General features: G+C 45.1%; 1 protein-coding gene across 1 annotated transcript in view; it reads right to left on the reverse strand.

Moving 5' to 3' along the window:
• Nucleotides 1–8,746: 8,746 nt before the first annotated feature.
• Nucleotides 8,747–21,544, reverse strand: part of LOC138266888 (cornifelin homolog A-like) — a 91,429-nt gene continuing 78,631 nt past the window's right edge. The window contains exons 3-4 of the mRNA XM_069215616.1: nt 17,377–17,555; nt 8,747–13,307 (exon numbers count right to left, since the gene is read on the reverse strand). Of these exons, the coding sequence (XP_069071717.1) occupies nt 13,098–13,307; nt 17,377–17,555 (389 nt within the window). The 3' untranslated portion in view covers nt 8,747–13,097. The remainder of the gene's footprint in view (nt 13,308–17,376; nt 17,556–21,544) is intronic.

The following is a 21,544-nucleotide window of genomic DNA, read 5'->3' on the forward strand; positions in this document are numbered from 1 at the left end:
GTAGGGAGGTTAAAATTAGGCAGCTCTATCTCATGAAAAAATATGGGTCTGTCTGTTGTTCGATGCTAATTGTAATTCTTGCTTGCTGTGCACAACTTTCAAGGTCCCTGTGCTTAATTCTTGGAACAGAGTCCAGGATACAAAGTCCTATTAGCCTCAATATGCCATTATACCAGTGTTTGGCATCAAGAATTTCAAATAATACCACGAAGAAGGCCTCTCAACTCATATTAAGGCTGAAACATGTTGAAACTTTTAATTGGGCAGAGTGAAAACATCACTACTTTAACATATGAGGACTTACCAGCCACAATATATGAATACTCGTACTCTATTCTGATAGGTGTCAAGTGGTTGACCACTTTAAACCTGGGCTTTTGTCCTGCTCACGTGGTTTACTGACATCACTGATGTGTTTTCACCAGTATTTACTAACAGAGAACAGAAAGTGAGATGAGTACATTTTTATTCATCTGTGAAGGTCCTCTCAGGATGCTTCTATGGTCCCAACCCACTTTCACCTCTCCTTGTTATAATCTCTTTCTCTAGATCCCTCCTGGAAATGTTCTAAGGACATCTTCTTCATTTCTCAGGTTCCAAGGATGTAGACCTGCGGAAAGCCCCCTCTGTCCCCTGTGGTTAATTTGTAAAACAATAGGTGGCGGGCTCTCGGCAGGAGGACACAGCGGCTTCCACCATCCATTGCCCCTGCCAGCGCTGCACTTACAGTACCAACACAACTACTAGACATCACACCCCTGCAAGTGTAACAATTCAGACTATTCTAGGCCCCTGAAGCTGTCAGAATGGCTTGGGTGGCTGGTATTAGTGAATGTTAATGTATGTTTAATTAATAAACAGCTCTTCTTGCTCTCCTACCCAAAGCGGGCAGACAGTGCCACCATGTGGCAGACTGTCACAAGCGCTGGTGCTAAGATTTAAGTGCTGGTGCCTAGCACCGGAAACCACCGGCTCAAATGTAGCACTGTCTGTTCTTGAAAAAACTACTCCAGCAAGGGCATCTCTGCAGGTGCACATGGTTGTCAGTATTCCATAATGCTCACATTCTGGCTCCATGGTGACTGGATGCATCCCGTATTGTCACCAGACAATGTGTAGGTCTTCTACACAGCCAGTGCTTCTTTTCAGCCGGGCTCTTTTTTCTGCATCAGATATTTACCTAGAGCAAAAGAAAGAAAAACACACAAAGTGGAAAGCCTGTGGAAGAGGAAGATGTTAAAACATCAGAAAGAAAGCAGGGACCTGCTGAAGTAAGATAAAGTGGCAGGCAGAGTTTGGTGGTGGATTAAAGAGGCTTTGAGACTCGGCAGCCTTGGTATTCGGCTCACCGACACTTAATTTCTTCGGGCACCGCCACTCATTGGCTTACAAATTAAGCACTGCGAACAGTCTTTCAGCTTAACCAAAGGATTTTTAATGGTACTGTCTTTCTTGCTAGAGTTGCACACAGTATGCAGGGACCGGCAAGTAGCGCATTTCTCTGCTCGCCTGAGAGCAGCAGTCATGCCCGTGGCATGTAATTGGCATGGATGCTGGATTCAGCAGCCCATAGGCCGTCCTGTACAAGCTAACTGTGTGGAGTCAAGGTGAGTGAGGACAGACAGACCCCCTTTCTGCTCCTTGGAGGAGCTTGATTATATGAAGCAGATTTGTAGCATCCTAGGCCACAAAGGCTATAGATCTTAAGGGAAATTTACACTGCACACTTGCGGTCATTGTACATAAGGTGAAAACGTGTTTCATCAATGTTCTGCACTCATCCTGTTGCACAAGCGTTGCATCTAGACGGATTAATACCAATTTTAATTAATACATTACGAAGTTTGCAAATTTTCCTAACATTTCTCATTTTGTGATTTTGTGTAATTTTAAGTCACTTGCGATTCGTTCACAGAAAATGTCTCATTTGATAGGTGGTTTCTGCTCAAATCTTTCTCCTGACTTTATCTTGCATTACTTTTTTTAGGAGAGGCATTCTGTCACGTGACATTTCCATGAGAGATATCAGCAAGCAACATTTGTAAATATTGCAATTAACTCCCTCCGCAGAGCAATTTCTGGGGATTCTCCATGCCAAGTCAACAATGGACACAGTGTCCTCATCTCTTTCTCAGCCTATGAGAACCTCAGCCATTTCCATTCTGCAATGAGAACCTCAGCCATCTCCATCCTGCCACGAGAACCTCAGCCATCTCCTTCCTGCAACGAGAACCTCAGCCATCTCCATCCTGCACGAGAACTTCAGCCATCTCCATCCAGCAACAAGAACCTCAGACATCTCCATCCTGCAACGAGAACCTCAGCCATCTCCATCCTGCAACGAGAACCTCAGCCATCTCCATCCTGCAATGAGAACCTCAGCCATCTCTATCCTGTCACAAGAACTGTAGCCATATCTATTCTGCCGTGAGAACCTCAGCCATCTCCATCCTGCAACGAGAACCTCAACCATCTCCATCCTGCCACAAGAACTGTAGCCATATCTATCCTACCATGAGAACCTCAGCCATCTCCATCCTGCAACGAGAACCTCAGCCATCTCCATCCTACCACAAGAACCTTAGCCATCTCCATCCTGCCACAATAACTGTAGCCATCTCCATCCTGCCATAAGAACCTCAGCCATCTCCATCCTGCCATGAGAACCTCAGCCATCTCCATCCAGCATTGAGAACCTCAGCCATCTCCATCTTGCATGAGAACGTCAGCTATCTCCATCTTACCACGAGAACCTTAGCCATCTTCTTCCTGCCACAAGAACTGAGCCATCTCCATCCTACCACGAGAACCTCCGCCATCTCCATCCTGCCACAAGAACTGAGCCATCTCCATCCTACCACGAGAACCTCCGCCATCTCCATCCTGCCATGAGAACCTTAGCCATCTCCATCCTGCCACGAGAAGCCTCAGCCATCTCCATCCTGCAACGAGAACCTCAGCCATCTCCATACTGCCAAGAGAACCACAGCCATATCTATCCTACCACAAGAACCACAGCCATCTCCATCCTGCCATGAGAACCTTAGCGCTCTCCATCCTGCCACGAGAACTGTAGCCATCTCCATCCCGGCAGTAGAACTGTAACCGTTTCCATACTGCCATGAGAACCTCAGCCATCTCCATCCTGCCAAGAGAACCACAGCCATATCTATCCTACCATGAGAACCACAGCCACCTCCATCCTGTCGCGAGAACCACGGACACCTCTATCATGCACAAGAGCCGTATCTATCCTACCACCAGGGCCACAGCCATCTGCATCCTGCCACAAGAAATTTAGCTGTATCTATCCTGACACAAGAACCATAGCCATCTCCATCCTGCCACGAGAACTGTAGCTGTACCTACCATGCCACAAGAACCATAGCCATCTCCACCCTGCCACAAGAACCACGGCCATCTCTGTCCTGTCACGAGAACCAGTCATCTGCATCCTGCCACAAGAAATGTAACTGTATCTATCCTGCCACAAGAATCATAGCCATGTCGATCCTGCCACGAGAACTGCAGCTGTATCTATCTTGCCACAAGAACCATACCCATATTAATCCTGCCACGAGAACCATAGCCATTGCCATCCTGCCAGGAGAACAGTAGCTGTATCTATCCTGCCATGAGAACCATAGCCATCTCGATCCTCCCACGAGAACCACTCATCTGCGTCCTGCCACAAGAAGTTTAGCTGTATCTATCCTGCCACAAGAACCATAGCCATCCCCATCCTGCCATGAGAACCATAGCCATTTCGATACTGCCACAAGAATTGTAGCCGTATCTATCCTCCCACGAGAACCATAGCCATCTCCACTTTGCCACAAAAACCACAGCAATCTCCATTCTGCTACGAGAACTGTAGCCATACCTATCCTGCCACAAAACCATAGCCATCGCCATCCTTCTAAGAGAACTGTAGCTGTATCTATCCTGCCACGAGAACTGCAGCCATCTCCACCCTACCACAAGAACCACATCCATCTGCATCCTGCCACAAGAACCATAGCCATCTCCATTCTACCACGAGAACCATAGCCATCTCCATCCTGCCACGTTAGTTGTCGCCTTTATCTATTCTGCCCCTAGAACTGCAGCCATCTCCAACCTGCCACAAAACCCTATAGCCATCTCCATCCTGCAGTGAGATCCCTAGCCATCTCCATCTTGCCACGAGAACCATAGCATCCCCATCCTGCCTTGAGAACCGTAGCCACTTCCATCCATCCACGAGAACCATAGCCATCTCCATCCTGCCACGTGAACCACAGCCATATCTATCCTACCACGGGAACCGTAGCCACCTCCACCCTGCCATTAAAATCACAGCCACCTCCACCCTGTCAAGAGAACCAGAGCCATCTCCATCCTGTCATGAGAGCCATAGCCACCTCCGCCCTGCCATGAAAACTGTTGCCACCTCAAACTTGCCATGATAACCAAAGCCATCTCTATCCTGCCACAAGGACCATCCTAACATGAGAACTGCACCCATCTCCATCCTGCCACGAGAACACAGCCATCTGTATCCTACCACAAGCACCAAAGCATCTATATGCTGGCAGAACAACAATAGCCATTTCCATCCTATTGTGAGAACCATATACATCTCTATCCTGCAACAAGAACCATAGCCATATCCATCCTACCACAAGGACCGCAGCCATCTCCATGCTGCCACGAGAACCATAGCTATCTCCAGCCTGCCACGAGTACCATGGCTATCTGCATGCTGTTGCAAGAACTGTAGCTATCTCCATCCTACCATGGGGGCCGTAACCATCTCCTTCCTCTCACAAGAACTGTAGCCATCTCCATCCTGTCATTAGAACCGTAGCCACCTGTTTCCTGCTACTAGAACCATAGCCATTCCACCCTGCCACAGCAAACCTGTGGACAGAACCACAATCAGCTGAACCTGTGGCCTTGCTGACATTTTCAGAGTAAGAAAGGCCCAGTACACTTGTCCTTGAGAGCTGGAGGCCCACTGACTTCGTGAGCCTTGATCTTCCTGGTAAGAGATGATGATGCTACCCATTCCATTCCATCATACCCACTTCTGAACCACCTGAGCAATTCTTTTAGCCTAGTGCATCAGTTGGCAAATATATTTCCTGAGGCTAGAAAGAAATCAACCATTTAATCTCTCTAAAAGTCCATTGGTATGGGGGTGGTATGTTGTGGAAAACATAAATGTTAGACTAACCTCATCCTAAATCACCTTAATGTGGGTTGAAATGAAGTTTGTTTCATTGTCAGCGATCCAACTCCTCAAAGGATGCCAAGCAGAGCCATTGCTAACACAGTTACTGCTACTGACTGTTTTACCACATGGTAGCAGCCAGCAAGATATACTTCTTCCAGTGGTTGTGGAAGGATCCAGTGGGACAATAATGGATTACTACCTCTTAACTTACTCCTACCACTAGCAGTAGACCTAGGTGGCTGCTTGTTTGCCTTCCATGGATTACTACCTCTTAACTTACTCCGAACCACTAGCAGTAGACCTAGGTGGCGGTTTGTTTGCCTTCCAGATTTCCACACTCATCTGATAAGATGGGCATGAGCAGCAGAACTTGTCTATATGTACTCCCATTCTGAGGCACAGGAATGGCAGAAAGGGCTCCCCTTTTGATCCCTTAAATGTTGAATAACTGAAACTCATTGGTTAGCTGCACTAGGAGGTTTTGTCACACATATTGGTCTGCCAACCTCTTCGTGCACTGCTCTGAGCAACGGTGACCCCATCTTGGCTTTCATGAGACAAGTGGTAACGGAATCCAAGGGTGGTCAGACCAGTTCAGTGGTATGCTACCTATTATCTGCCGAAGGTTTCTTTGAGATGATTACATCTGGAACGGAAAGCTTCTCAAGTGTGTTTGGTGCACTTTTGAGTCAAATCATACTTTTGTAGGAAGGAGGAGAAGCGACATGGGGCAGATTTGTAATTTTCACCCTAGAGTAGATCACAGTCACTCAGGACGCTGTTACTGAAGGATATAGTACCTAGATACTAATGTGATCTACATAATCCTCAATGATTGTGTGATTGTTTCTCCAGGGGCGATTAGTAATGTTTAATCCAAAAAGGATGATAAATAATGTTTAACCTAGAGGCAATAAAGAGATAGAATTTAAGCTCCAATATGAGATGCTGCAAAGTAGGATAAGATTCATATTTTAATTGTTTGCATTGAAGGAAGTTTCTGTGTATACTTCAGTTCCACCTCTGGTCCTAAATTCTGCCAACAAATTTCAAGACCTCAAAATCAATTGTTGCTTCTTCACGGCAAACACCGGGGGGTCTAAAAAAATATAACAAGATTAGAATCCAGTGGACTTGTTAGAGAGATCCGGCCTCCGAATTCAGGGAGAAGTAGACCATCTTTAATAGTAATAAGGGGAAGTGTTTTGCATCGATTTTTAAGGGTGTGTACCCAATTTGATCGATGGCATGATAACCACGGATCTCTCCTACAAGTTGGCTGGATCTTAAAATCTTGTAATACTGTTTTGAGAATGTAATAGGTACTCAACATTGCAAATAAAGATTTGTCATGAAATGTTCCACACCATCCTAACTGATAATGCCATCATAAGATATGGGCCAGCCTGCGCTGTTGGATCAAGAAAAGCACAGCTTGGTTGTCATGGCACCTCTGTTAAACAACGCCGCCCAGTGGTTGCACGCTGGCAGTGCCCTAAGACGTGGAATGGCTGCCACTTACAACTGGAGCAGAAGAACCCAATTAATATGAGACATATCGTACAGCATTAGGCTACCTTCCAGCACTGCAGGCATAGAGTATCCAATCAGACGTACTCTCTACGGCTGAGTGGTTTTTTTTTGTAGTCCACCTCGTTGGGCCACCCCTAAAGCAGCATACGGAAACCTGCAATATGGGAGCTACAAACCAAGTTCCTGGTCTGTAATCGTACCCTGAGGTCTATCTTAGGGAGAAGATTGAAAGATCATTATTTCTTGGCCAGATGTAAAGGCAGGCACAGACTTTAGGAACAGTGACTTAACTTTTAGTACTGCCTAAAATTATTTTCCAAATGCAGCTCCACCCATGCAACACATACATCTTTTAGTAAGAATTGTAAGCATTTTGAAGAAGCATACCAATAACATTTCTTTAACAATACAGCCCTCCAACTTCCACCTACAACGGTTGGAACGCAGGCCGCTGTGAGTGTAGACCCCCGTTACTTGGGTGGATCCACACTAAGGCCCTCATTCTGACCTTGGCGGGCGGCGGAGGCCGCCCGCCAAAGTCCCGCCGTCAGGTTACCGTTCCGCGGTCAAAAGACCGCGGCGGTAATTCTGACTTTCCCGCTGGGCTGGCGGGCGGTCGCCTTCAGGCCGCCCGCCAAGGCCGCCCGCCAGCCCAGCGGGAAAGAGGCTTCCACGATGAAGCCGGCTCGGAATCGAGCCGGCGGAGTGGAAGCTGTGCGACGGGTGCAGTTGCACCCGTCGCGTATTTCACTGTCTGCGCAGCAGACAGTGAAATACATTTAGGGGCCCTCTTACGGGGGCCCCTGCAATGCCCATGCCAGTGGCATGGGCACTGCAGGGGCCCCGCGACCCCCCCTACCGCCATCCGGATCCCGGCGGTCGGACCGCCGGGATCTGGATGGCGGTAGGGGGGGTCGGAATCCCCTCGGCGGCGCAGCAAGCTGCGCCGCCTTGGAGGATTCAATGGGGCGGCGGTACACTGGCGGGAGCCCGCCAGTGTTGCCGGTCCGACCGCGGCTTTACCGCCGCGGTCGGAATCCCCATTGGAGCACCGCCGGCCTGTCGGCGGTGCTCCCGCGGTCCTCCGCCCTGGCGGTCTTTGACCGCCAGGGTCAGAATGACCGCCTAAGTGTGCAACTTTCTGTTCTGGGAGTTTTGTGCATCTCCCAAATCTGTTTTTTAAAATACTCTATAGATTTGATATTTGAACACACAAACAAATCTTAAACGTACTACTGTTTGCTTCGTTGTTTTTCAGGGCACAGCTCATTGTTACCATCAATGCAAGCGCTCCGTGATCAGTCACGTTCCACGGTATACATTGACGATACCCCACGAAGATCTTAGCTCACATTTGTTTCCAATCTATAGAACTGAAAGATCTGGGCTCTGGCCTAGAGTTGCATTATACAGATTACAGTGCTTTATTTTAATCAGAAAAACAATTATTACATTTTTAAAAAGCAACAGAACCTAAATGCTATGTTTAAAGAAGTCTAGACATATTTAAACATTGCCAACTTAATAAATTCATTATGAAAAATTCTTAAGGGGGGGCAGTTATTTTTTTCCCACTGAAGGAGGGCTCGGCATTAAAACGGTTGAATACCACTGGTCTAAGCTGACATGAAGAAGATCAGCTGATGATCTTGGTTTAATTTACTAAACTCAGTGCCAAAAGTGTTTCAAGGTACTAGGAAGTTCTGTAACACAGCACCCCATCCCTTCCCGCGCCATGATTAAAGCAGGACCTTACGCCTGATCCCACGTGGCCAGAGACAGCGTTTCCCTGACCACGAAGGTTCCATTGGTCTGTCTCTCACTGATTATCTGTAGGGTTTTTATTTCTCTGCACAGTGTGGCGTCAGTGGGTGCAGCACGCATACGTTTGACGTGTTTCCGGGTATCCCCCCTTTCTGGATGTGTCCATGGAAGACATTGCATTAAACGTACCGTACCTCTGGACTATATTATATGTAAGCAAGCAGACACACCTGAGCAAGAGTATAATTTATTAGAAATACAGGATAGTTCATCATATACAGTCAGGAATCAAATTCACAGTGGAAACATATTCTTTAGAGTTTATATAGTGCTTATTTTAAAGGGGGTGGGGGCTCCTTCTCTTCGTGGCTATTGCTAGAGTACAGGTCAGAGTGAAGTCTCCGACTTTCACATCCAAATCTTGAAATGTTGAGGGATGTGATGAACTTCTAATAAAAATAAAGGTATTTCAGACTCAACCCATCTCCCATAATGACTTTCTTCCGTTTTCTCTCCTCTGTCCACTTAACCTGAAAGCCTCCCTACATGGGCAGAACATCACTGGCTTCCTGGGTGAGGGGTTACTTTATCATATAAACGTTTTACCCCTGGACCATGGGTAACCGGTAGGATCCATGGTAATGGGGAGAGAAGGACCCCAAGTGTGCAACACTTGGTCAACTGCACTCATCACCACCACCAGGAAGGTTGAGTGGTGCAACATCAGCGCAGCAATTTAATCTAAGTGGGAGTCATGGCGCGCACTGACCAAAACCTGGACATCAAAAAATAAAATTCACTAAAAGCAACATGGGTTTGGCCTCCAGTAGGATTTATCAGTCCAGACAGATGCCGCTTGTCAGTAAGGTGGTTTTGTGATATGGAGGCAGGAAGTGACATCACTGTAACCCATTGGCAATCTATCTGTTCGCAGATTTTGTGATCCAGGAGGCAGGAAGTGACATCACTGCAGCCCTGGGGCAGTCTGCTGTTGACAGATTTTGTGATCCAGGAGACAGGAAGTGACATCCCTGCAGCCCCGGGGCAGTCTGCTGTCGACAGATTTTGAGATCCAGGAGACAGGAAGTGATATGGCTGAAGCCCTGGGGCAACCTTTCTGTCGCCCAGGGGTGGTCTCTCGATTGGTTTTGTGATCCAGAGACAGGAAGTGATATCACTGTAATCCTGGGACTTCATCTCTCAGATGTGGACATCACTGATAATGTCTGTCTGTGTTATTTAACTGTAAATGTGAAACTTGTGAAACTGTTTAACCCTTGGCAAGGTAGTTATTGGCAAGGCAATTGTCCAGCCCCAACTCCAAGCGCGTCTAGATACAAATAGCTGCCAAAAAACAGCATCTTCCAATCCCCTTGCAGACCCTGATTTACCATAGCAACTTTTTAACACAGAAAAGAGATTGGTTGCTGCCCCAAAACATGCACAACTATAGAATCCAGGCTGGGGTTACCCCTGTTGTTTGGAATGGAATGTTCCTGCCATGTACTTAAGTGCATGACTACATAATGGTTCCCATGGTTCATTTATATTCATTAATTGATGCCCATGGTAGTTTTAAGTGCCTATTTGTCAGAAAAGGTTCCAAGTGACCCCTCCCTTATCAACTTGTAGCTTCATTCAGCCCACTTCCCACACCCCTTTATCACTAGAGCAGTGTATTCCTCTGCCCTGCCCAGCAGCACCAACGTGGTTGGCCCCAGAGAAATTAGTTGTAAGTGAAATGCTGCTCACCTAAACATGCGTTTCAGTTGTGGATATAATCTTTTTAAGCGAATCCCTTTTGGAATGGTACAGTATTCATTTGCTTGAATAAAACTCAAGTAGACTTGAAAAAAACAGAAATATGAGAGGCCCTTAGGGCCGGGTCAGAGTCAGTGGCATAGCAGAGCCAGACATTATTCAAGGTAATTCTTCATTCTACATTCCGGTACTTTACATCACTGCTGCTGCTTTAGGTTCCAGCAGAAAGTCCTGCACATATATATAACTACATTGCTTAATATCAAGTGCTCTGTTTAGCTCATTACATTAAGTCATTACAAATATAATTTTCCTTTATCATCTAAATATATATATGTTATATATAAATATAATATTTTATCTAAAATATTGATCGCAAGATGTATGGTTATATTAGTTAAAATAATCAGTATTAAAAATATTAACAAGAACTCAAAAAACAATAATTTACATTTGTTGTTTCTCTTCAAATTCATTGTCCGCAGCATGCTCTGGACTCCAGGGCTCAAGCTTGCTAAGATGCTGGAAACCTGAAAAGACATCTGTCAGTGTAAAGAGAATAGTTTTTCCTCACTCTGTAATCTTTAAAATTTCCTGCCTCAAGTGTCACTCATCATGAGTGAGGCTCACGCATTTTGAGGCCACGCTGAGCCCTCTTCATGCCTGGCTGAATCTCACACCTGGTTGGGGGGGTTAGAAGCTGACTTCCAGGCACTGCTCTGTTTAGACCTCTTCAGACTGCCACAAATTCTATGATAGCTTGAGAGGGCTGCAGTTGGCCCTCCAACCAGTGGGGGACCACTCCCACAACACCACTAGCCATCTTGTCTCTAGGCAATTGTGTTTAATCGTGCAGGCTAGGGAAATCCCCTTTTTTGAAGGTAATGAGCATGCTTATTTAAATGGGGGTGTAGTTTTCTTATTAATTTTCCTTTTAGCATTTTCTCCGATTTAGCTGACACCCCTTCCTGTGGCATCACTGGAGTCAGACATCATCTGACACTATTTACTATCATACCAGGGAACATTCTAATTAGCATTCCAAAGAATTTCGGAGCTATGCTCTTTGTTTTCTATTCTTGAAACCGGCCTCCTTCCAGTGTTTGACACGACGACCCCTGAGAGATACAGTCTCAGCAGAATAAGGGTCTGATTTAGAGCTTGGCAGACAAAGGAGCACATTTAATAAAAGTGGCCCTGCACTGTGTGTAGCGCCACTTTTCTTGAGCCCTTTACCCCCCCCACCGCCAACATGTGTGCACTTTATTTAAAATACGGCGCACCATGGTGCAGGGTAGGGGACAATAGCATAATTTTTTATGACGTTATTGATGTACTCTGCAGGAGTAGTGCCAAATTATTGGCGCTACTCCTGCAGAATACGTAGGGCCCATTATAAATAATGGAAGCCCCCTTTTAACGCCTGCTCTGAGCAGGCATTATAAGTGCTGTACAAAATGACACAAGGAAATCTGTTGGATTTCCTTGCGCCATTTGTTTGGTCCCCCCTAACGAGGGAACGCCCCTTTGCATACATTATGCCTGGTGCAGGCATAATGTAGCGCAAAGGGTTACAAAGTGGTGCAATGCATGCACTGCGCCACTTTGTAAATGCAGTGCAAGGATTTTGGCCTCGTTGGGCCACATTAGCGTAAAGAAATGACACTAATGTGGCGCAAAGTGGTGCTAGGGGCTTATAAATATGCCCCAGAGTTTGCTATGTGAAAGTGCTTGTACCTTTTGGAGCTGAGCTCTGATAAGTACAAGAAATAATCAGTCCCCCCAGTTGTCACCATGAGACTGGACACTGCTTAGATGGTTACTATGCCTGCTACACAAAGTAATGAGGAGATAGAGCCAATGAGAGCGCTTGGAATGCTGGCACACCCTATAGTTGGTTGCCTTCGTTCTGGTTGGCTGAGAGTTTGAAGCCAGGGCATAGAGCACACATTGGGAGCGGGCGTCATTGTCAGCCATATTGGGTGAAGGCACAGGTACCATATTGCTCTGAAGCTGTAAGACCCTACAAGCAATTAATTACCCTCACCCTCACTAAATACCTTTGGCTTCAGCTCAGGCCCCTGTGGTGGGCAATTAACTTTGTTTAACAGTCACTGCAGAGGGTGATATCGACTAGAATTGGAATATATGTCTCTTCTTCTGAACTGCGTGTAAGATTAGTGCAACAAGTCATGCAAGCAATAGCTTTTAATTTGGCTCACAGTTAGTTTACATTCACAAATATAGCACTGCATTATGGATATATAGTGCTATATAGTGGTTCTGGTGATGTAATACATTTTGCCAGACCCTCAGATTGCCAGGATTGTACTGTAATACACACGTTTGTCTCTGTTCTCTTTATTACAGGTGACATCTGATGTTTCTGGGCATATGTAGCAAAGAAATGACATAGCTACACAAATGTAATATGTTATTACAGTTGACTTCTGATGTCACAATGACTGCTGCCAGAGCCAGCAGCTAAGGGAAAAAGCAAGTCACGAATCATGAGTGCGATGTGCTTTCCGAGAATTATGAGCGTTACAACCATCTGCTTGCAGTGCATTACCAATAGCTAAGTATGAAACTACCTATTTATTTTAATTTCTTAATATTTCTCAAACCTGTTGTTAACAACATCTATATTTTACTATGTATATTAAAATAATCTTTAACAGCATTCACTCCCCACACAAAATTTCTAGTCCACCTCCCCTGATGCAATCTTTCAGGAAAGGTGTCCGCAGGCATGGAGTGGCGGGTGTGTATGTGTGTGTGTGTGTAGGAATGAATAGCGGGTCCCACCTTAACACCCGCTTTACATAGGCTGCTGCACAATGCCATAAGAGTAGGACTGGGGCATTTGCTGGGGCATTTGCTGGTGCATTTGCAGGGGCACTTGCATGGTGGTGGTCTGGGCGGTGACGATGTTGAAGGGCTGCTTCCTCTTCTTGATCTCTCTGGCCATCTGGCACCAGGAGCAGGAGTAGCACCAGTACAGAATGCAGCAGTCACAGCAGATGGAGCCCTGGAGGTGGCGGTGTGGGATAGAAGATAGAGAAACAAGTTATTTTTATGTAAATTATTGGATTAATACTGCCATGAGGCCCTTCTAACATCTGCTTTTCATGGCACAAATATAATATCCATCAACAAACTTGAAATCACATTATATGTGTGTGTGTTTGTGTGTGTATGTATATATATATATATGCCTATGTGTGTGTATGTATATGTGTGTGTGTGTGTGTGTAAACTGTGATCAAGACCGAGAGGTCGAAACGCGTTGGTGGTGTCTTCTCTTTTTTATACTTCTTTCGATAGAACCAATAAAACTCTCCTGGAGTGCAACAAATCAATTGTCTTACAATTGTTGGTTTTGGATATGTCAGAGGAATGGTCCCTTCCTCATGTTTGCACCCGTAAAATTTGCACGCCACAAGGTGGACCTTGGATGGTATAATATATATATATATATATATATATATATATATATATATATATATATATATATATATATATAAATAGCTATTTGCAGTGAACCAGGTGTTGCCATAAGGACTTCTCAGGAAAAGTATAGCCTTTACAGATAGCGAACCACTCCTTGGGAGTGAGGAAAGCTGAATAGTGTTTACAAGTTTCAGCTTTGCTTTACAGTGACTGACCACTAGGTGTCACTGGATTTCAGCAGTGCAACTTTGCAGATTTATAGGGTCTGATGTATGAGATTTTTATTTGCACAAAGTGTTCATGAATTGCGAACCAAATGTTTGGGAATGAAAAGGAAATTTGCAAGTCGACCTATGTATTTATTTCAAACAGTGGTAGGCTGCATTCCAACCTAGCTCATCAATATTCATAAGGTCTGACATTAGTTGTGACTCACTACAACTGAATGCCATCATAGGGATTGCATTTTAAACAAAGTCACTTTTTTCTTTTTGAATGTGGTCTATTTTCCTTAAAGGAAACAGGCCTGCATTTGGAAAGAAAAGTTTTTTTCTGTGTGGTTTGTTTGAGCGTTTTCAGTGGTCCTTTGGACCACTGCCAACCCCAAAAAACGTTTTAACATTCACAAAGAGGACGGGGTCTCAAGGATCCCATTTGTAATTAGGTTAATACCCTCTTTGAGGTGCTGTTTAAATTTCAATGTTTTGGGACAGGATTTTGGTAACAAAACATTGATACATATCTTAATGAATCACTAATTGGAAGGAGCGTCCTAAAAACACTTCTTTAAAAAAAAATAGCAATATATTATTCAGTAACATGTTACCAAATCAGAAAATAGGTTTAGTGCATAAGAAAAAGCCATATTGCAATTGCAAACCAAGTCATTTTGTGAATCGCAGGCTTAGAAACTTGTAAAAAGGCTTTGTAATACATCATGCCCTAGGTTAGCTAAGTATTCATGCAAACAGATTGTACTGAAATATCATACTTCACCAACAGTACACTTTACACACAGCTTGTTGCAACATTATGGGCACAACATGGTTTCAAGGTCTTTAATTGTTTCACAGTTTGGCAGATCATCCATCATAACAACTTTTGCTTACCCCACCCACACACATGAAATGGCGTAAAAGCCACAGTATGAGCAGAGATGCGATGGAACAAGGCACCTGAAACCGAGCAAAGAACAAACTCACACCCCAGCAGAACAAAACAAGAACTAATTACCCAATGCAATCTGTCACTGCACAATACACCAGTCTATTCCAACCATGCTGCCACTATCCATTATGAACAACCTCTGAACAATATGAAACAGAACCAAATGCAATACCAACAGGTCACTCTGACTCCAGTCAACAAGTATCCCAGGACCATAAATTGCGACCATACTCTAAAAGACCATGCAAGTGTTAGGAATACACTTATCATAGTTCTCATAAAATGAAAAATACTGTAGTGACTCCTAGTGGCTACCAGGGAGACTGCAGGCTTCTTCCTGGCCCACGATCATACTGGTAGTGGAGGGCCCTCTGACATTAAAATACTGGTCCAACTTGAGGTTTCCTTAGAAATGCACAGGTTTGGAGAGATAATGTAGCATCCCCTGGCAGAAAATGTTTTTTTAATTAAAACTGAGCGCAAAATTGTGGATTCTAAATGGCAAAGGAACACCAGCTGATAGCAATGAATCTCTGAAAGACCACCAAGCAGCACAGCTACATCTCTGTCTGCACCTAGGGCCAGATGTAGCAACCCGTTTGCGAGTCGCAAACAGCGAAATTCGCCGTTTGCGAGTCGCAAACGTGGGTTTGGCATGCAGAAATGCATATTGCGAGTCGTTACCGACTCGCAATATGCATTTCCGACTCGCAAATAGGAAGGGGTGTTCCCTTCCTATTTGCGAGTCGCTGTGGGATGCAATTTGTGACTGGACCCCAAAATATTTTTTCAGGGCACCAAGGGACCACTCCCTGCCCTGAAAAAATACCGAAACAAAAGGTTTCGTTTTTTTTTGCAGTGCAGCTCGTTTTCCTGTCAGGAAAACGGGCTACACTTAAAAAAAAAAAATACTGCTTTATTTAAAAGCAGGTCGCGAACATGGAGGTCTGCTGACGTCAGCAGGCCTCCATGTTAGCGAGTGCCTATACTCGCAATGGGGCCGCAATTTGCGACCCACCTCATGAATATTCATGAGGTGGGTCATTGCGACCCCATTGCGAGTCGCAGTCGGTGTCTGAGACACCGTACTGCATAGCAAATTGCGACTTGCAATTTGCGAGTCGGATGGACTCGCAAATTGCAAGTCGCAATTTTGCTTTTTGCTACATCTGGCCCTTACTCCCCATAGGTTTCACAATCTGCAATAGCTCCTCAAACCACACAACAGCACCTTAAGGTACCTTCCCCTGGCTAACAACTAAGGATCAGGGATTCTACCTCAAGTTCCTAATTTAGGCAATATCCTACTCAGATACAATGAGACTCCAATCCAAAACTAATATTATTAAACATGAAGTACCTCAAAAATATATTTCTGTTCACAGACATTAGTAGCAATAGATATATCTTCTAACTAAAGTAGTTCTTTCTTTCCTGAGTGATTGGTCCCTGGTTGTATCCCCAACCCTTTTTAGGTCTTGACCCTTTCCCATCCATTGTGGGTTCTGCCCCATACTGTTTTATGTGAACTCCCAGCATCTAACAACATTTATCTGATCCTAATGTTTCAGATTATTTTACAGTGCAAGCAATATGCAAAGCATTATCCTACTTGAGCCAAATCTTAGACAGTTTTTCTGAATGTCTGTCTGCCCTCCAGTCAGGGATGGGTCAAAAAGAAGTCAAGCCAAACTTTGACTTGACCAAGATGTTGCCTGTGAGGAAAGAGAAGGTTGATGTCCACTGACTGTTTTGGCCATCGTTACTCAGACCTGCTCCAACCGGGAGCTTATTCATCTCTGTAAAATCACCATGAACAGCACCATGCGGCGCTCCTGAGGACGCTGCGTCTTTCTGCCGCTCGATAGATTTTCTGCTTGAGCAGCACCTTTCTCACCGCGAACGGTAGCGACACGCCGCGCCTGCCTGCATTGAGAAATCTCGCTGGGAAGCGATCTAGCGCTTGATTCTGCTATTAATGGCCCCTGAGGCTTCACTTTTTGGTGACAGATTTATTTTACATATCTCATATAAACATCCCCCCTAACAAACCCTTTCTTTAAGTGGTGAATTTTTTCAAGAGTTGATGAGGGGAACATACGGTCAGTTTCTAAACTCCAATTTTGGAAATAAAATTGATATTTATTTTTATTATAATAAAAATAAACAGAAATGTTTTTCAGTGTGCGCTGGTGCAGAGCATGTAGATCCCACATAGTTAAATGTTTTCTCTGCTAAACTTATTACTGAAACTCCTGCTGATGCCCCTTGGATGCAGGTGGCAGAGGTGAAGCACTTCTACTGAGTAGGTGGCTACTATTAGGGTACGGTTAGAGCAGGGACCCCCTCACCGTTCCTTGCACGGGGCCATCTAAGGTTTTGTTAGGTCACTGGCAAGAAGTCGGCTAGGTCCTGCATCACTCCCACACTGCTCCATGAAGACAAGACCTGACTCTTTTGGGGTCTCCTCCTTTGCTTACCTCAATATTGTATCTCTCGCGGACTGCGGCACGCATCGCCATGGAGATGGGTGGGCACGCTCCGCTGCAGCCAACGTAGCCCATGCATGTTGGGTCCATGAGAGGAAGACACAGGCACTCTCCAAAGTTGCTGACTGTCTGGCACTGGAAGCACGGGAAGCACCAGAAGGCGCAGCAGCCTGTAGGGGAAAGAGGGAACAATCACAAAGCCATCAGAGCTGAGGTCTTCAGTCTAGGGGAGGGGCATTGCTGGATAACCCATGTGAAGGAGGGCCACAGAGTGATACCAGGGAGGAAGGGAAAGGCGCAGAGGGATATCAATGGTGAAGGAGGGCCAGGGAGGGAAGCCAGGGAGGAAGGAAAAAGCACAGAGGGTATCCCACATAGAGGAGGGTCACACAGGGATATCCGAGGGGAAGGGCAAGAAACAGAGGGATATCTCTGGTGGAGAATGGCCATGGAGGGATACCATGAGGGAAGGGAAAGGCACAGAGCAATATCCCTGTGGAGGAGGGTCACAGAGGGATACCGTGGAGGAAGGGAAAGGCTAAGGAGGGATATGTCTGGTGGAGAAGGGCCATGCAGGGATCCTGGGGGGAAGTGAAAGGCACAGAGGGATACTCCTGGTGGAGGTGGACCACTGAGGGATGCCACAGGGGAAAGGAAAGGTACAGAGGTATATCCTGGGTGGAGGAGGGCCACGGAGGGATGCTAGGGGGGAAGGGAAAAGCACAGAGGGATATCTCTGGTGGACAGAGGGATATCTATGGTGAAGGAGGGCCATTGAGGGATACCAGGGGGACATACCACAGAGGGATAGACAGGGATTCCACAGTGAGGAAGGCAGAAGCGCGTAGGGATACACGAGACGTGGGCACAATATCCATTCAATCTTTAGAGCTTCCATCTTAAACCCAGGGGAGGGCTGTGGCAGGATATATCAGGTGGAGAAAGTGCATGAAGGGATGTAGGGGAGAAGCATAGAGGGATATCCAGTGTGAGGGAGGAATAGTCACTTATGTCTTCAGAGCTGTAGTCTTCAGGGGAGCGGTGCTGAGGGATATCCAAGGTGGAGGAGGGGCACAAATAAACACCAGTGAAAAAGAGGGGTATAGGAGGAGCCCAGGGTGAACAGTCCTGAGAGCTATCTCAGGGGAGAGGGAATAATCACTAAACCTACAGAGCTCCAGTCTTCATTTTCGGGTAGGGGCACAGGGGCACAGGGTGATAACATAGTTACTTCAGCAATGCCAAAAATGCTAAATTTCTAGCTAATGCAGCATGTTCCCTTGATGTTCTTGTGATAATCAACTATTTACCACTGTGTAATACTCCAACTCTTCAACACTTTACGACACCAGTCAACCACAAACTGTGGTGCAGATTATACCCTCCATTATCACTTCCAGTGCTTACTTCAAATGATATGGCCCATGTGATGTTTACACTGCTGCTGCCTGTGCACATACTGTTCTATCTGGGGATGAAACCAGCCCTTCTGATGTCTGTGCACTAAGGGGCATCTTTATGAGCCCCCTGCACTGCTCTTTACATCACCTTTTGTGACACAACAGTGGTGCACACTTCCAAATCATATTTGAGTAGCTTTGAATGGCCTCATAGATTTAAAGCAAGGCAAGGCAGAGCAAGTTGCTGTGTCGAATTACTCTGCGTCAGGGGGCGTTCCATGGGCACTTCGTGGGGGTTCACTACAAGACTGCAGAGACTTTTATGAGGGCTTTTAAGGGCAGATGAGGGACCCTCACTCACTTTTCTTCCATACATTGCCTTGAAAATAGTCTAGGGTGTATTTCCTCAAGCAAAACATGTGTCAGCTGGTATTCAGATAGTGTTTTCTGGCATTGTTGGCAACAGCAAAATGTGTGTGGACATGTATGTAATGGGAGGTGTGATTGCTAATTCAGATGGTACCTCTTTTGCGGAGAATTGGGGCTTCTAGCTGCGTCCATTTCCCACTCTAGAAAGAGTAGATGCATAGATAATGACGGAAGATATGGCCCATCGAAAGACCATTTACCTCTGCCTATCGCTCTACAAGGTCTAACTCCATAGAAGCTACTGCATAGTTCAGTGGGTCCTCCCACTCAGAGAGTGGGTTTGTCACCAAACTTAGTCCCCTAATAGAGCAGTAGATGATAACGATAGGGATACTTGGGCTGGACATCATACCACTTCATGAGCTAGAAAAGGACGAAGCCCAATTAGGAATCATAGAGGGTGCCGCCTTCCTGGACAAAGTCTGTAGGAGTCATCACCCTCGACTTCGATAGAACTAGGCTTTTCTTCTGCTGGAATAGCTTGAAATAGTCCTCTTTTCTCACTCTCATTTCCAAGGGCCTGAGGTTTTTTTCAGGTGTCCATTGGCCTACACTTGGAAAGCCTTTAGGAAGTCTGAATAGCCAACTGAATATTCACATTGAAAATAATAAAATTGTTCAATGTTCCACCATTTTGGAATTTGCTTACCCCTTAATAAAGTGGGCAGAAGGGCTCTTGACTCTGTTAGACTCCAACAACCTAAACTCAAGTAATCAACAACAGTTATGTCCACGGTGTCTCTTAGGGCCTGATTTATGAAAAGTTAGCGCCGCCTTTGTTCATTTTTTGATGCAAAAGCGGCACAAACTTACAAAATATAACTATAGTTTGTAAGTTTGCGCCACTTTTGCATAAAAAAATGACTTAAAGGCGGCACTAACTTTTCATAAATCAGGCCCTTAGATTCTACTTTCACCCTATTCTGGATATAAGCGAATGATGCCACCATTGTTTCAAGACTCACCCAAAGCTCAGTCTTTTCAGTGGGGATCTTGGGCAGACTTGAAATGCCAGCCTGTGAGGTTTCCTTTCACATGGAAGATATCCTTTGATTATCATTTACTGTCAGATTACTGCCATAAGTACCAGCAGAAGACATCCAGATTCAAGCTCCATTGTAGAGTTAGAGGAACAACCTTGTTATCAACAATTACTCAAAGATTCCACTCCCAGGAGTAAAAGGGAGATCAAATCTTTCCACAATTATCAAGGGAAGGATTTTGCACAACTACCATCAGTGACTGGAGGTTTTACACTCCTGACACCATTAATTAAAAAAGACTCCCACTACTCCCCCTATTTCATGAGTAAAATAACCCTAGCCAGATTCTGTTGCCATAAGTTGATGTAGAAATTACAAATTTGCTAACATGAACTAGTGAAGGATCCCACCGCTGTCACCATTTGCGTGTAGGAGCATCACAATAGTGAAACTATTATAAAGTAAACCATATATCTACTTTCATCATTAGTGAGAAGGAATAATCAAAATTCTGCTACCATTTATTAGTGAACAATCACAACACTGACACCACTAGTGAATAGAGCATTCATAATAGAAACACTGTTATCTAGTAAAGGATGCTGCCACAATTAGTGAATAGGCGAATCACAATCTTGCCACTTTAAAACAATGAATGATCCCATTGTGGCCACTACTAACTAGTGAGTAGAGGAATTGCAACCCTGCCACTTCTCATTAGTGAAGGATCCCATGATTCATGTTTAATTTGAGCCGTTGGTTGCAGGTGGCGCCCTCTGGCACTTATATCTCGACACCGGCACTTATTTTTCTTCATCAGATTTTGACCCAGAACAAGAGAAAGAAAAACACAAAAGAGTGAAAGAAGAAGGAAGAGAAAGACAGTAAAAAGTGTGACAAGGGTAAAAAGCAGGAGCAAAAAGGAATCAACAGGAGTGAGTTTGAGAAGCAGAGAATGTCAGGTGATGAATTAAAGATGCATGAGGGGGAATCAACACAATGCAACTTTGGTATTTGCCATCAGGAACTTCTTCAGTGCTGGTGACAGCTTCTGAACAAAAGAATGGGCCTGGCACATATTAGTCTACAGGTCATGCAATGCTCATAGTTGCTAATATGTGTCTAAGTAGGTATCCAACAATCATAATGATGCCACTGTTCAACAGTGGGCACCATAATGTAGACAAAATTGGTGAACAGCAGATGCTATTGTCTCTTGATCTGACAAGTAGGAGAGGCTGTCTGAGCTACCCAGTTGAAGTGACTCTCCAGTGGTGTTTACCATCATGTGGTGCCAGAGATCAAAGTAAGGCCTGATAGGGAGAACCCCATGTTGATGAAAGAGGG

The sequence above is a fragment of the Pleurodeles waltl genome, chromosome 12, assembly GCF_031143425.1.
Source record: "Pleurodeles waltl isolate 20211129_DDA chromosome 12, aPleWal1.hap1.20221129, whole genome shotgun sequence".
In the NCBI taxonomy this organism is placed as follows: Eukaryota; Metazoa; Chordata; class Amphibia; order Caudata; family Salamandridae; genus Pleurodeles; species Pleurodeles waltl.